An 18,473-nucleotide genomic window follows, 5' to 3' on the forward strand; every position below is an offset into this window, starting at 1 on the left:
GCCTCACATTGGCCGTAATAATCGCGCGACAGTTTGTTATTTATCGTTGATTATAGTAGTCGTGTTTGTGCCAAATTGCAATGTCAATCGATTTTAACATGTCCTCAACAGCTGGAAAAATTCATATTCTTGAAGATATTTTAGACGTTGATCTTTTGATAACATCAGTAGAGGAGAGACCATTGTTATGAGATAGATTCATACTCGGACCGAAACGAGAAAAGGAAATGATGGATACATACATATTTTGTATAATGAAACGGGGATTTGAATAGATGGATATAAAGGATCAAAAAATTATAGGTAAATTTATCAATACAACTTAAAATGACCAAAGTTTTCATAGCAAATGACAAAATCCGAACTTTAAAAAAAATGAAGTTTTGAACTGTGTATTTTTCTCAATATGAAATATTAATAATTGTTGTTGTCTTGAATATAAATTCCTGATTTTCGGTGCTCCGTAAATTTTTTTGAAAACATAAGAGCTTAAGTATAACAATCTAAAAACTGTATTTCATTCAATGCCGTAGTATTTTCTACGCACAAATAACGGAAAAAAAGTATCATAGACAACTTATTAATATAGTTACAACTTTTCAAAAACAAACTTCGCAAACTTTTTAAAACAATAGTTATTATAAACCTTAATTCGTAATATTTTTCTCCGCAAAAATCTTTTTTATATATTATAATGGCAAATGGTAAAATTTATCTTTTTTCGTTAGTGATGTCCGCTCGATTCACCTATAAGGATTTTAAAGGAAACGCTTTTCGGACAATCTGATGTATACAGAGTTGTTATGTTTCATGTTTTTTTTAAAAAAAACAAAAAAAAAATCTTATCTATTGTTTAAAACTGTTTTCATTGTTTATTTTTTTTAAGTGTCACTTTTTTATTTAATTATTTTAAACTGTTTTAAACGAGTAAGGTACGCATTATCCTAACCAATGTAGGGCTCTGCACTTACATACTATCACAACACATTTTAAGTTCTGGGTGCAGCGAAAAACATGTTGGCTTTACAATTATGCTTTATATTTTGTAGATGTAATACTATTATGAACTAAGTGCGTCACATATAAAAATAATACAATTTAATCAAAATGATAAAATGTTTTCCAGTTATATTAGTGACAAAATAATAAAAATAATGATAAAAATGAAATATTTTTACTGATTACTCATTAGCACTTACAGCGAGGCCGTATTTGAGTTGCGGCCATGGAGGGGGGGGGGCGAAACTAATTTTTCTTCAATACAAACTTAAAAATTATTTACAGTTCATTACCTATAACTCATGTTTCTGTTATAATAATAACATATTATAATGATAGACTGGTAATTTATATTGTTAATTATTTATACATTACATTTTTTAAATAAATCAATGTTTTATATTCAAAAAAAATACGAGTTACGGGGGGTGCGAATGTCCCCTTCGTCCTCCCACTCAAATACACCTTTGTCAACGATATCGTATTTCGATATCAGACTAATTTTACCAATATCAATGTGACTAAATTATCGAAAGTATTCGATATCAAGTCGTGACAATTTCTATTTTATATAAAGTGAAATTTTTTTTTTCTTTAATGTAACAATTTAAAAAAAAAAAAAAATTCGTCAATAAATGTTGTATTCAGTATAATATTTTTTTGAGTCTTATAAATTATATTCAGAGATGGATTTAACTTTTTTACGGATAGGTATAAACACTAAAAATTTGCCGCCCCAATTATTAAATATAAAAATACATTGATCCATTAAATGTTTAGACATATCTTACATTTTTTTTCACGTTTTTAATTATAAGTTCTACTTTGAAAAAATTTCAATGGATGTCCACCAAATACTAATGATAATGTATAATAATTTTCATGAATCACCATTATTAAAACAATTGTTTGGAAAATTAAGTGAACATCATATCGTTTTTCGTTAATATAAAATAAGGGTTTTTTTGGGAAAATTAAAGCTTTATGTTGTTGAACAACAAATTTAGGGTCTTCATATATCACAGATAGCCTAAGGCAGTGCGCTTATTGAGACATGTCAACACAACGCAGTACAGAGCAGCGCAACATAGTTTTCTGTAAACTATTAGTTAGAACGTACAAGCATATATTGGGAAGCAGGGCAGGGCATCGCAGAACTGTGCCTGTGTTAACCTGCGTCACGTAATGTGCACGACACAGCTTACTGTGCACGTGCCTCATGTGTTCGAAATATTTTCCAATTACGTCGGCCTAACGTGATTTCTACCTTTTTAATTGCAATTCAATATTTTATTTTTTATTTAACTATGAGGAGCAGTGGTGTAGTGGATGGTACAAGGGGGTGCACGGTGTGTACCCACCTCCTAATTTTATAGTTATACGTGTACCCTAAATGAAAACCGTGGTGCGCAAGTACACGAACCGCGAACAAGAGGTATTAACGTTAAACTATTGTTACAGGGTAGTTGAAGAATAAAAAAGTGATAATATCTTATAATTTAATGTGATATAATACATATAAAATTAAATATATACCATACAAACATTTTCAAATGTATAGGTTCAATTATTTTTATTTTTAATAAATCGATTTAAATTCATCATTCTTTATTCTTTTCGTTCAGAATAACTAATTAATACTATCGGAAGATGTGAATTTGATTTTTTTAATTCGTAATATTGACAGCTCGTTATCCCATGTTGTTGACCAATAATTCTTGTCCTTCCAAAAATTCAGCATAACCTAAAATGATTCAAAGAAAATATATATTTTATAAAGTTTATATGCTATTTTTAGAATAAATAATCACCTTTGTATCAAAATTTTTCCATGGTTTTAAATGTCCATTACTTAAGCAATCGTCACGAAAATTTAACATACCACCGACCGACACACCAATTGATAAATAAAACTAAATGAGTAAAATAAAAATAATTATACTATATTCATTCACATTAAACAATTTTCTTACTTCAGAATCAAATATTAAGTTCATTGGTAAATCCGATGTATCTAATTGGTTACTTTCACCGTCTATTCTAAATACAATATTATCAGGAGACCGGGAAAATTCAAAAGTATGATAGTCATCAGACCAACGGTTTCTTTGAGATGACAATTTTATCATTTTTGAATCCACGTGATATGTCTCATCAATTTTCAATCCATATTTTAAGACAGCTGCGCTTTCATCTTCTCCATTACATTTTAAATTTGTATTTCCAAAAGATGTAGCTAATATTAATTTATTTTTCTCATTGGATTTACTTATTAAAGCTATTTCTAATAACACACATATATTAAAAATAATTACATTGTCTAAGAAATATAATTATCATTGATAAATATCGTATGTACATTTTTTAATTATATACCTGACACTATCCAATCTCCAATAGGTAATTTGGCTTCTACTTCGAGTTTTCCATACTGGAATAAAAAATTATTTTTCGTGTTGAGTTTAGCAGAAACAATTGGAGGTAATATATTAAAAGATGAAGCATTCCTAGAACATTCGGTAGATCCTTCTTCCTTGGTGCACCTAAATAAAAGAAAAATATTGTAACAAATTTGTTTTTTTTTTTTTTTTTTGATACAAAGAATTTTAAAATTCCTGCAGTATACCCTTTCAATGTTAAACAACCTCTCCTAACAAAACTATCTGATTGGATCGTGGGCTTGATAAATAGTTCACCATTTTTCACATGTATATTTTGTTCAGAATTGTTATAAAAAACGAATTCATAATCCTATAATCAATATTTAAAATAAATTACAAATCATGATTGTAATAAATTACTATTGTTCTTTTTGTCATTAAATCAAGACCAACACAATCATCCTATATATATATATATATAATCCATGATAATGTTCATTCAATACAATACAACGTCCTCATCTCTCATTTAGAGTCAGATAAACTACTGGAAAATCTGAACAGGTACCTAAATCGACTTTGATGGAGATACCAATTTATCATTGAGACTACCTCTAAGTTTCTTCACTGTATTTTTATCAATGTATTCTGCATAAAATGAGACCACTATATTAAACTGACAAAAGTTTTCTCCGATTAATATAGTCTTATGACATAATCCTCTAGAAAACAACCAAAAAATATTAAATCTATACATGCTTTCCAATTAATTTTTCTTCGCATATTATTGCTAAAGCTTCATAGTATTAATCTAATTAGTATAAAATCAACAAACTTCTTTCACTTTCCACAAAAATTAAAGAATTGTAATTCTTAAGATTTAAAAATTTTGATTTTATTTATTTTTTATGTGTGTTATATACCGGTTCTTGAGGAATATAAATATCATGAGTCCAACGTGATTCAACATTTAGAGAATCAAATGTTTCCACGAAATTGTTTGATTCATGTGAATTTGAAGTTCCACTATGATCGATCACTTCTAAGAAGAAAAAAAAATATAGATATTTATGTATTTTACATAAACTATTACATTTATTTACTCATGAGATCATAAATCTGAATTCTATCTTCACCGCCACATGTATTGCTCGAATCACCTATACATGGTGTATCACAATCAGTATCACCTACTCTTTGATCCCTACCAGGAATTTGTCGTCCACATAAACAATTTATACTAAAATAATAATCAATAAAGACAACTATGATTCATTAGTGTCAAAATCATTATTCTACATTACCCAATAACTCCTGAGAATTGATATCCTGCATTATTGCAGAGTGTAGAACATTTACTAGGTGAATTTGTGTCAATAAGTTCAAATTTAAAGTTGCTTAAAATATTTTCCTGCATCACGAAACAACCTAAGTACCGACCTTCAATTGAAAAATCTGTTAAAAACAATAAGAATTTTTATTTTAAAAACTATACAATTAAACCTGTATTTGTTATACATTTAAATTATTTTAGTAAAAATACCATATTATGATAAGATATTTATAAGATAAATCTTATTTAAAATATATTATATTGTAGCATTAGAAAATTAATATTAAATTTAGCGTTGCGCACATTATCAAGGATAAATTGTGTTTCAGTAAGTGATCCACTAATACGATAGTGCTTATATTACATTAAAGATCGGTTTTAGAACACAAAATTTAGTAAATTTTAATGACTTTTCGTAAATTACTGCATTTGATCATATATACCGGTCAAGTACATTTATAGAAGTATTTTAAACTAATTTTATAATTGTATATATGTATGATAAGATATATTTTGATGTGAAAAACAAGTTTTTATCCACTAAATCAATTCTGAAACCAATATTTGAATTATTCTGAATTATAATAAGCTAATTTATCTTAAGAAACTAAGATTAAACATAAATATTACAACAACGTTTTACCATATAATCCAGTGGAAAAAACTCCCATTCTCCATCCACCACCACAATATTGATTGGTATCACCTGCACATTTAGTATTGCATTGCTTGTCTTCCACTTTGGGAAACAGGGACTCAGCTGGTGGCTGGTTACCACAAAAGCATCCTTCTATATACGTTACTCCCGAGTAAGTATACCCAAGTTTGTAACATATAGTAGAACACAATTCTGGAGTATTTTTAGAAAGAGACCGAGAGTTACTAAACATCCTGTTACTTTGGCTTTCCTCGAAGCAACCCAAATAATAATTTCCAATTGCATCTGTTTTCCACTCCATACCAGTACTGTATACATCTATTACATTATTACCACCACATAACTGCTGAGATGAACCCGAACAAGGTGTTGCGCACATGTTATCTTCTGTTTTTGCTTCAAAAGATGGTTTTTTAAAACTGCATAAGCATTCTTTTCTGTAATATAAATTGTTCCATTCTATTAATAATATGTTTTAAATCGGTTCCGTACTGAAAATATAACAGTAGTACAGTGGTGCTAAGGATATCAAAATATCTAGCTTAAAACGTTATAACATTCTATAGATGCATGTAATTTAATATATGATAATCTCCAAAAATTACTAAACAAATTTTTTATTATTTTTTTATTTTTAAATTAATATCGATGAAAAACTTCTTTTAGCAATAATTCAATGTTTTGGTATAGTTTTATTTAAATGGTAATAGAATAACACAAAAACTAGCTTAAGCAATTAATGTATTTTTTATTGAAAATAAATCAACTAATAATTTATAATAAAAACAATCATCTTATACATAGGTACCTATACCTATATTTATAGTCAATTTAATAGAAAATAATAACTATGCAACTTTATTAGAAATGTATATTAAACTACATAATCAAATCAATTGATATATGTACTTACGAAGATGTAAGAGCTGCATATGGAAACCTTCTTGCATAACAACTATATACACAATTTTTAGGAGTAAGGTGATTAGACGTTATTTCCCAGCCATTTAGTATTGGATGTCTCTTAAAATTATTAAAACATCCGATACGATCCATTTTTACTTTTCCTTGTTGATCTAAGTATATTGAGTTTTTTTTTTAATGTGATTCGTTAGATACAGATTAATTATTAAAAGATTCTTGTTCTTTTTGTTTGCATATACATACCTGAGTACAATGTTTTGTAAATGTTTCGTGTTACACTTCCACCACATTTTTCAGACGGATCTTCTAAGCAAGAAGTACTACAGTCACTAAAACTTCTTTTTAAACCTATACTTGGTTCATTCTTCATACATTCACAGATATTGCTATTCATAATTACATATTAATGATATTTTATTGTAAGAAATAAAATAAAATTACCCATTAACAGCAGCATATTTGAATCGTTGAGTATTACAAAGATTCATACATCGTCGAGGACTGTTATTTTGTTCCATGTTGAATGATAAATTCTTTCCTTTATTTTTTTTTTCTTCGTTTTCGAAGCAACCTTCATACTTTTTTGCCAAAAAGTCTATAAATGTTTTATTTGTAAAAAAATTATTAATTATCCAAAAAAATTCAAAATATTAACCAGTAATTCCTGTTGAATAAATTCCCATCTTCCATCCTCCACCACAGAACTGTTTACTGTCACCACTACAAGGAGAATTGCAATTGGCATCTTCTACTTTAGATATTTTTAATGGCTTTTGATTACCACACCAACATTCTGATCTATAATATTTTTGATTAGAATAAAAGTTTAATAATTTATACAACAACTAATTAATATAATATAATAATATAAATGCATTAATAAATACGTATTGATATATAATATATAACTATATACTTATGTATTATATTTTTATTTTTTTTATTTTATTATTGTAACACCCTCGAAGGTTAATGTGGTACAGAAATTAATATAGAACAAATATTTCAGTATGCACACAATTTAGGATTACCAAAAATTACAAGAAATTATAAAAATAACTTTAACAGTTTTACGATATTAATAATAAGTTTAAGTAACAAAAAATAAGTATATATTCTATACATTAACATTAATAACTAATACATGACTTTAATTTGTTATCAGAGTCATGAATGAAAAAAAAAAAGAAAAAAAGAAAATTTTTATTACAAACATTAATATTAACAAACAATCAAGTGGGTTATACCTTATAAATTTATTCCTACCTGACTAAATGAGAAAAACTTATGAATGACGGGTGTTAAATGATGGTATTTTAAGATGAATTTATTCTAATAGTTCTAGACACTCAATTTTGCTATTTAATAATTTGTGGATAAATGATATATCTGCAAAATAACTGCCTTGATTTTAACATTAGAATTTGGCATAATATAGCGATTTCATTAATCTATTTGCTATACTAATTTTATATACTATTATACGTAAAAAACGCTTTTGGATATTTTCAAGATTATTTTTTAAGTCCAACTTTTTAAGAATCCTTAATTTCTAATAACTTTGCCACAAGTAAGATTAATTATTAATTGTAAAGTAATTCAGTTTTATAATTAAATGTATGCGTTTGAAATGTTCAAAACGAACTCTAATAGAGTTTTTTATATTTATTAAATGTAGTACCTATATTCATTTTTCAGATAGAATTTCTGATATGTGTGAAAGGGATATAATTTTTATTTATACAGTTATAATATTAGTAAACATTTGACCGTAGAATAAATCATTGCATTAAAATAACTTTTCAGAACAAACTTTATGTTATGGATAATTCGAATATTTTTATCAATAAATTACAAATTTAATAAAAAATAAAGAAGCAATTTATTATTTTCATAATCAAAATGAAAGATCTTTTACTTAAACGCGATATTTAAGACAATGTTATATGAAAATAATTCTAGTTTTAAAAAATAAAATAATATAGGTAGCTAATTCATATTATTCCATCCCATAAACAGGGGCGTATTGAGACTTCTAGGGGGGTGACTCAAATGTTTTCTTTAATTCAGACTCAAAATTTACAAGTAAAATTTTTGGTAATATTTATATCAGGTGAATTCTTAATATTTGTGGTTTTATTTTTTTTTAATCTAATAATCTAATGCCGGATTTACTTAGAATGGTCTTTTGTGTAGTTCTTTTTTAACATCTATCTGTGTTTTTAAAGTTTCGCTGTGTTTTATCTAATTTTTCACTAAGTATGGACTGGGTCTTCAATCAAAATAATATACATTATTTATCATTATGGGACATATAAATGTTATAAGCAATTGAGTGTTTAACGCTATAAATAATTTAAACGTTATTCAATTTAAGCGTTAAAACGTTTAAAAATTTTCCGTTAGCCGTTATTAACAATTAAAACGTTATGAAAAATTTAGAGTTTTTTGTTATTTAAATTAGTGTAAAATTTGAAACGTTTTAAAATGTAGTAATACTATAAAATAAATCATAATTTTTGTTTCTTAATAAAATACTCATTACTTATATAAAAATTGTCTTGGTCTAAAAATTCTCCGGGGGGGGGGGGGCGATTGCCCCATCACCCCCCTGAAATACGCCACTGCCCATGGGCGATTGTATTGGTATGCTACGTATATTAAAAATGTAACAAAACTAAAAACTATAAGACGAAAAATGAATTGATACATTTAATTTTTATATCAAACATGTTATTAAATTAAAATAAATTATTTCATTTAACATTAAATAATGCACAGACGACAATAACTATTTTAATTTAAGATTTAGGTTTAAAAAATTAAAACCATAGTTAAAGAATCAAAATAAATTTTTAAATATATGCCAATTTTAATAGGACATTAAGAATAATTTTTTTAATATAATTGACTAGCAGAAAATGTAATTAAATTATTGTGCATAAAAGGTTAAACATTATACAATATCTTAAAATTTATATTTCAGTACCTACTCATTAGACTTCCTCAAAATATTTCGTTGAATATGCACAGTCTTAAAATTAAAAAAAAAAAAAAAGAAGGGGATGTAGAACAAAATAATTTACTCATAATCTAAATTTATAAGGAATGAATAAAAATGCCATATCATTAAAAAAATCAATTATTATATCAATACCCGTATGTAACACCAAAATATAAATATCCCTTCTTGAAACAAATTTCAGAACATCTCTGAGGAGTATTGTTACTATAAGGTTGAGCTGGTCCTTTTAACAAACGATTTCCTTCATCATTTGGGATTTCCGAATAACATCCTAGATAAATTGGTATTGGAAAACTACCATATTCTACATAATTGCTTGTTACTGCAAATTCAAAAATAAATATAACACTTAATATTATTAACATACAATAAATTATAGTTTTATTTTATTATTAGTAACATATTTTATTATATTATCATTGGTACACTGCATTTATACACGAACGACGTCAGTAAGTAATTACATAATACATACAATGATAAAATAATACTAAAAAATATGAAAGTAACCAATGGGTATATCATTTCCTATAAATAAATAAACTATATGATAAATTATATCCTATGATTATACTAATATAGGGTGACCATACGTCCTGTTTTTTACAGGATTGTCCTTTATTTCAGTATTGTGTCCTATTGTCCTGACAAACTTCTTTCAGGACACTTTTTGTCCTGTTTTTTTGATCAAACGAAATTAATTTGAAAACGAAACTTACGAAAGTAATGAATAATGATTATAATTATAATCTTGTGATTGTTTGAATTTATCAGTATGAGAAGAATGTTTACGAGTTATCGGAACTTATCTGAGTTATCGAAATGACCATTTTGGAAAAATGGGGATATCAATTTGAACCACTAAAAGTTTTTTGTTGGATTCAAGTACTAGATTTTCCAATTTGGATTGACATTTAAGAGAGTTTGAAATATATTATTAAGAATAATCCAACATTGAAATTCGATGAAGATGAACTTTTTGACGAATTTAATCATGTGATAAATGTAATGAAGGTTAATTTTAAAAACTAGTAATGGTTTAAAAGCCGAAGATAGGTGTTGTGAAATATTTAAAATTCTAGAAAAAAATTACATTCCAATTAAATATTTTACGGTTATTTTAGAGCATTCAATGGCTATTCCCGGAACTAACGCGTCGGTAGAAAGAGTATTTTAAATTACAAATGTTTTATGGACAGATGAGAAAAGTCGATTTCTCGTGGACACAATTAGATCGATAATGATCGTAAAACAACATTTTAAAAAATGTTTCTTGTACAGAATTTCATATATTTCTTTAAGAAAATCCACAATTATTAAAGCTAATTACTTCTTCAGAAAAATATGAAAGATCAAATAGTGAAAACATGTCTGAACAATCGTCATCAAAATGAATTAAGAAGTTTTATAAAAAAGTAAAGTACATGAATTTAATGTTATACAGTGTTATTAAAAATTGTGTTTTTTCACAATTAAAAATTAATAAATATATATATATATATATATATATGTCCTGTATTTTTTTTTTTTACATATGGTCACCCTATACTAATATAACTAGATAGTTTAGATTTAATGTGAATAAAATTATATGAAATCGTACAACAGTTCATTAATATTACTTTCAGGGTCATAACCTAACCATATATTTTGAAAATTGTTCCTTATTAATATTTTGTTTTCCCTATTAAGATGTATAAAAATAATATACCTACCTATTAAATATATGCCATTATTTATTTATTATTTATTATTGTTACTCAAATTTGTATTTGTACAGAATTGTAATTTGTAATATTAAGTCTTATGAAACACCAAGCTCTTTAGGTCCCTGTGTACGTACCTATACGGCTCAGGACCGTCGCTAGGGTACAAGCAAGCCATACTTTAGGGCGGCATAATAGTTTAAAGAAATTGAAGCGGCAAATTGTAATATTAAATTTCCAAAAAAGACAGCAATTTAAATCAATCGAATCAATACATTTATAAAGAAATTTTAATCGCAATATTTTGTATGTAACTATTTAATTTAGTATCTTAAGAGCAGCATTAAAATTTTCGCTTTAGGGAGGAAAATATCTTACGACGGGCCTGATACGGCCTATACTATTTACTTGATCTAAATATATTTTAGTGAAAACCTACACAAAATAATGATCATTGTCTCTATCTGTGAAAATAATTAATATTCAACATTTTTTATAAATTGGCTAAATTTTTCATATAATTTTATTATTTTCATATAATTCTAGAAACAAGATTATGAAGATTGACCTCTAAGAACAAAGAAAAAAATTACTTACGATTTCCGTTTAACGAGAATAAGATAAATAATTAAAGATAAAAATAGAAATTGATAATTTAAATAACTCAAAAAATTGTAATAAAAAAATAAAGATAAAATATAATTTGCATCAAGTAGACAGAATTTATTATTATAAAAGAAAAATAACCGAAGCAATCATTTTAATAATAAAAAAAAAAACATACATCATGGTAGAACCCGTCTTAAATAGTTGGATGAACAATACATTCTTCGTTTTGCTTAAAATCATAATTTATATAATTTTATTACAGCTCAACAACAAAACCCAACAAATATATACAGTCAATTTTTATCATAAGTATAATTATTATACTTAATATATAAACAAGCAGTACACCTTGAACCTCAGTTTAGTATTGGCCCCACACCAGTATCCTCAGTGGGGGCCCAGTATTCTTATCGGAGAAATATAAAGAATTAAGAATTGACCGCCACCGTGAAATCAACTAATCCGTGTTCGCACTTTGGCATACAAGGTCAATGCCTTATAATAAATATCTTATGCCAATCGATAAATATTTTGTGTTTTCATAATTCGATGTAGATTGAAGAATCATAAAATATTTGCATGTATTTTTGAAATGCTATCAAGGAATAGTAGATATATCATAAAGTCTATTCGTATACGACGGACTGCGTTATTTTTAAAATAAAAGACAAAAAATAAAATGTATATTAATTTGATTAATCATATTTTGTGTGTGAAAATATGTTTGAATATTTATGAAAATACATTTCATTGCACAATGACTAGAACAAGAATTTTTATAACCTTTTAAATCTGTATGTTGAAGGAGCATATTTCGTATTTTGACTTTTTAGGTTAACTTAATTGACTATTTTGATTTTTGTAGTATAATAGAAATTTTACATGTTTTTAGGTATCGTTAAAATGTTCATTTTTGCCATTTTCACTGTTAAACGCTCAAATTTATTTTTTCTATCAATTAGAGGTAATTATTTTAACATTCTATCATAATTATTTAGATACATTAATATCGAACACCAATAAAATATGCTTAGTATAGAATACTTGTTATCATAACAAAATGAATAAATAATATTTTTCATAATCATATAAAATGTACACATTGTATAGAAAAATAATACCAATACTAAATAATATTTATACAGTGATATTTTACGATACAGCCAGGCCCGGCTCAAGTGTTTAAACAAACATAGGTGAAATTTAGTTTTTACCGCCCCTTACGAGTAAATATTTTATTAAATTTTTTTTTTAAACATAAAAATTGTCCAGGAAAAATGCCGCCCTAGGCGTAGACCTATGTCACCTACCCCTTGAGCAGGGCCTGGATACAGCCATGAGCTATTATCATTGTCTATGCATGATATTGACAGATACATTTATGGTATATTCAATTAAAAAATGAAAATAACTTTTTTTCAAAAGTTTATTATACCACAAACGTGTGCAAAGAAATTAAACATAATTATATGGACATTGCTTTTACAGTGTATTTACAACGTACTTACATCGTAAATATCTACGTACGATCTACCATAATATTTTATTAAGTCAATCGTATAAAATAAACTATTTATAGAACATAAGTAAACCGGTTAACACAGACGTTTTTAAATTGTTGTATTTTTCATTTAAATAAACTTAAATTTACAATTACTGACCTATCTGCAACTAAAACAATATTTATATATAAAAATTGTAATTATTTTTATTGAAATATACATCATCACGAGGGTTTGATACATCAGATATCCAAATAACCTATCTCATAGACTAAATTTTATTATGCATATTTATGCATATTTGAAGGGTAAATGACAAATACATATGTTGTTCTAAGTATATATAATTTTTATATTCTCTACGATTAATTAAAAACTAAATTATTTAATATTTTGTTAAGATTATTTAGTATATTAATTAAAAAAAAATATTGAAAATTTCAACATTCCTTAATTTTTAAATTTGTTATTCTTCATACTTTAGATTATATTTATATTGATTATATTTTAATATACATAATTTGAGGCTAAAATAAAATTTTAAAATACGAGTAAATATAAATGTGTTACTTTCATATAAGTAGAGTGCGGATTTGTATGCATTTGCATATTTATTCTGGTTGATCATATGATATGCTAAGTGAGCACAAAATTTGTTTCATAAAATAACAATTTAAAAAATGAAACTTTTTTAGTGCATATTTTTGCATATTTTGACATTTTTTTATTTTAAGGGCTTATTTTACAATTTCAATAGCATATTTCATATTTTTAGCGCATATTTCGATGTTTTTTGTTTTTTTTTTTTAGACATTTTTGAAATATATAGTATTATAATATAAGAAAAAATATTATAATTTTATAGCTTCCATAATATCAAAATAAATTAATAGATATACTTGTAGGTATAAACGGTTTTCCCAAATATAACCTTTGATCAATAATCGGGGAAATAAAATATGTATACTAAGATAAGATAAGACGTAAGATTTTTTTTGCTAATTTTTTATTTTTGATGCATATTTTAGCATTTTAATGCATATATTTATGCATTAGGTTTTTTTTAACACATATTTGGTTAATTTTTAATGCATATAAATCTGCGCTCTACATATAAGTATTATTTTTTTATTTTTTTTTTCAAGTAACTAGATAATTTACAAATACAATATAAAAATAAGTTAAATCAGTTATTATTTTATTTTTTTTATTGAATTTGGTTCTCTCTTATAATTGACGTAAGTGAACATTTTGAAAATAATTATATATTAGTGCATGTTATAACAATTTTATACTGCATAATTGCATCATAATCATCACTTTTTATTGTATATTTCTGATCTTTACTTTATATGATACAAATACAACAATAACCCTATCTAGCCAAACTAAATTGATTATAATTATGCAATTATTACATAAATTTCAAAATCTAAGAATTATAAATATTTCAAATATTTCATGATGGTAATGCTGTTCTAGTGAAATACGATTTTTATTTTTCTAAAAAACCTATACCTATTATTCAATATAGCCTTAGACAAATTGATGGACTGACCAACTAACGTACAACCAAAACTACTATACTGATTCATTTAAAATATTAAAAGAATGTACTTATTACTATGTATAGGTGAATTAAGATATGATTTTTCAAAATTCACGTTTATAAGGGTCGAAACAGTATGTATTTTTTAATTAAGTTATAGCTCAAAGGGCAATGAATATTATCAACAGTTGACGTTATTTCTTATAATCTACATATTTTACACGTTCGATTATATACATAATTAAATAGATAATAAATTGTCTATGTATTTAATGATAATAAAATACCGTAAACTATGCATAGACAACCAAAAGTTTTTTTGGTATAATGTATTTGTCAAATTAAATATAAATTAATTTTTATAAATCATAGTAGGTGATGGAAATTAATAAAGCTACCAAATTTAGATTATTTTAAATTGCATAATGTTCTAAACATTAATGATAGGTACATAAAAACATTTCATTATATATGCAATTTAATATGAAATATTTGAAAAATTAACATAGAATTTTAAATTTTATATATTACCAAATTTATTTAATTTTTGTTTTATAGTTTAGGTACCCTATTACGATGAATTATTCAGCTAGTAAAGTATGAATTAAGATTATCGATGAATCAATCAAAATTGGATACCTTAAAAATCTTATCTAATGAAAGAAATTTCACAGCAAATATAAACTTTGATAAAGTTAAAAAATTCATATTTTTTTAACAAAAATTCAGAAAAAAAAGTTATTTTAAAGAATAAAATAAATTGTATTGTTTATTAATTATTACTTAAATTTTAATTCGTTATTTATGTAAGGCCTAAAACGAATGAAATGTAAGAATTAAATACATATCATATTAATATATTACCTACAATATATATTTAAATTATAGCCTATAATTATTATTTTGTTCTATTTCATACATTGTACGTAGTAACTTCCGTAGGAAAAAAGTTTATACCTACATATGACATGTTCGTAGGGAAATCGTTCGTATAGTATACAAAATAGACTCCTATGGCCTTAAATGTTGTACATTTTAGTATCGAAGTATAGTATAACAAAAACGTTACTAAGGGCTATATTTTTATTTCACTTTCAAATCTTAAAAATAAAAATTGTGAATTTTATACATGAAAAATAGGAGAATAGTTGAAGACTTTAATGAGCATAAATATTCTATTTCTATACACATAAAAAATAACAGTACGTATGAAAAAATTAACAAGCCTTATTATTTATGAGAATGATTAAACTTTAAATTTTCTTAAGTTTTAATCAGTTATAAGAAAACTGACCAAATCAAATTATCGATGTCATATTAAGCACCAAGCAAAAATATGTACTAATTTTAACTATATAATGATATTAAAAAATATCTAATTATTATACATAAAAGAAAAAATCACAACTAAATTAGTCGATTTTCAATGTTTGAAGTCATAACTAAATAAATAAAAGACAACATAATATTATTCACCTTTAGTGTGATCTCCTATATATAATAAAATACTGTAAGACCATCCCAATACAATTGTACCATGCGACAAAGAGTAAAGCAAAAAATTAGTGTAAAACTATATATATTATATTATATATCATATAATATATATATATTTTAAATAATGAAATAATTTTCTTTAACTTACTTAAACTATCCGTTGTATACGAAGACACAAAATTTGGTGTTCCTCCACATGTGGCTTGATTATCCCCAGCACATTTTTTCGTACAAACGTGATCAAATTCTTTCATTAATCTCGATATATAGTGTTTACTACAGTAACATGTACTAAAAAATAAGAGATTATTATATTTATTGTATATTAAGTGTATTGTTATTTATCATTAAATATCAATTATATATTTAAGACATGGATGTTGCGATTTTAAAAATAAATATTTATAAATATTTATTAAATGGGCAGGTATAAATATATTATTACTCATTTAAATAATTATAACATAATCATATCATACTCATTTTTAAGTATGAAAAATAAATATTTTTTCGCAGAACAAAACTCCGAACAAGATTTAGGTGATATAGGATTTAAGACACGACTCTCTTCTCCGAGAGATAGTAAATTTTCTCCCAAATAACATCCTATATATTTATAATTTGACTTTTGTGCGGCTAGAAATAATAAAAATGTATAGGTAATTAACAATAGTAAAATTGTATTATTATTAATGTTATTATAAGTATTAAAATATTACGATACCACAATACACATACCTGCTGTCAAAAATAAACAAAAACCGAATACTTTGAGAAAATTGATATTGAACAGCATTTTATCGAATACCAATAACAAGGTGAACCAATGATGTACTAATATATTTTACATATATGCGTATTCATTTAAACCCGAGTCCGTGTAATTAATGATGTCTGACGTAGCATATTATTTATATCGAATATAGATACTAGTTTTTCAAGAAAATCCCCACTATTCCACAGCTGTTCATACTATATATTATAACTGGTCATTATTAAACTGTATAAATTATGTATTATATTTATAATGTGCGAGAATAATTACATGTTGTTGCTTTTAATATACGTATGTGTACAATTTCCAAGACACATAATAATACTAAATACATTATTAATACTTATTACTTATTGTTCACTATTTTTCAGGTTTTGAAAATAATAATTGTTATTTGCTAAAGTACCTTCCTCGAACAAACAATATTACTGATCATATTAAATATTGTTAGTTGGCACTTCAATAAAATTGTCCACCGTCGTAGTTCATAGACGTGGTGTTCTGCACTGGAACATTCAGGGAAAATCAACTCATGTCACTACGGCCGTTATGAGAATGTGTTGATTAGTGGCACGATCACCCATCACTGGGTAACATTAAATTATCACTGGGGAGGGGGAGCACTAGTGCCACGTACTTTATATGTTAAAATATGCTCTGATCCATACTTAATTTGATATCACCTGGGCTAGAAAAATTTAGAAAAACTGCAAAACATTTCACTACCGAAGACATGCCACTTGTAACTCGTATAGGGATATACCTAACGCATACGAATTTATAGATGACTGGGCCAAGCTTGATCAAACGAGCTAGCCATTAAGAGAAGATTTTTACGGTACGTTGAGCGAGTCGGGGATTAAGTATAAAGAATATGATTACGCTAAAGAGGTATGGGTACATTTTGATTGTGAAAACATTTGGTGAATATTCCAACCATTACATTTGATCATATTTTTTGAGGAATTATTGTAATTGTTCCAATTTTAAACATAAATTGTTCATTCTATATGTACACATATTTTTTTTTTATTACAAGTATTAAAACGAATCTTTATCAACCTCAATCAACTCACAAAAACACAATAAAACATTATTAGTTAAATATTTCAAAGATATAAAAGTTAAATTTACTTTTTTTTTATAGTGGCCACGAGCATATGTATGTATTCCGTCAATATGTGCTTTACGCTTATCATCTTGTCGGTTGAAACTTAATTTGCTGGATTTGATTGTTTCTAACTCATAATTGAATGATTTGATAGATTTATTTTCCTTGTACATCTTCATCATTCCCGGTGAAAAAAATAATCCATATGATCTTTAAAAGTCATGTGATTTTTAAACACATAAGGTCGAACGTAGTTTGCTTTGATTTTCTCTTTTCCCTTGATTTTAAACGAGTAAGATTTTGCTCAAAGAGCTAGAAAATCTCTCATGATTCTCCCGTCGGTCTTGTCAAAAAACAAACCCGGTATTTTTTTTTTTTTTTTTATCAGCAATAAAACATAGATG

At 25.7% G+C, this 18,473-nt stretch overlaps 1 protein-coding gene across 2 annotated transcripts; it reads right to left on the reverse strand.

Moving 5' to 3' along the window:
* Positions 1-2,545: 2,545 nt before the first annotated feature.
* LOC112692604 lies at positions 2,546-17,059 on the reverse strand. 2 transcript variants are annotated; one of them, XM_025567333.1, is made up of 17 exons: positions 16,922-17,059; positions 16,663-16,819; positions 16,332-16,474; positions 9,453-9,642; positions 6,951-7,093; positions 6,737-6,890; positions 6,539-6,681; positions 6,285-6,447; positions 5,357-5,808; positions 4,685-4,835; positions 4,484-4,620; positions 4,304-4,419; positions 3,626-3,750; positions 3,376-3,542; positions 2,973-3,283; positions 2,811-2,912; positions 2,546-2,743 (listed from the first exon to the last, which is right to left on the reverse strand). In XM_025567333.1, the coding sequence occupies exons 1-17, from the start codon at positions 16,977-16,979 to the stop codon at positions 2,630-2,632; spliced, it is 2,826 nt and encodes a 941-aa protein (XP_025423118.1). In that variant the 5' UTR covers positions 16,980-17,059; the 3' UTR covers positions 2,546-2,629. The 2 variants fall into 2 exon arrangements, with proteins under 2 accessions (XP_025423118.1, XP_025423117.1); XM_025567332.1 differs by having other exon boundaries at positions 4,304-4,422; positions 16,922-17,058.
* Between the last annotated feature and the right edge of the window lie 1,414 nt (positions 17,060-18,473).

This window comes from Sipha flava, unplaced genomic scaffold, assembly GCF_003268045.1.
Source record: "Sipha flava isolate LNK unplaced genomic scaffold, YSA_version1 75_pilon_pilon, whole genome shotgun sequence".
Taxonomy (NCBI): Eukaryota; Metazoa; Arthropoda; class Insecta; order Hemiptera; family Aphididae; genus Sipha; species Sipha flava.

Excerpts from the sequence above, each read along its gene's own strand:
- LOC112692604 (XM_025567332.1), bottom strand. The coding sequence starts at position 16,979 with ATGCTGTTCAATATCAATTTTCTCAAAGTATTCGGTTTTTGTTTATTT. Across the intron at positions 16,820-16,921 it reads TTGTTTATTTTTGACAGCAG|CCGCACAAAAGTCAAATTAT; the intron begins GTATGTGTATTG and ends TATTATTTCTAG. Across the intron at positions 6,448-6,538 it reads TTACAAAACATTGTACTCAG|ATCAACAAGGAAAAGTAAAA; the intron begins GTATGTATATGC and ends CAATATACTTAG.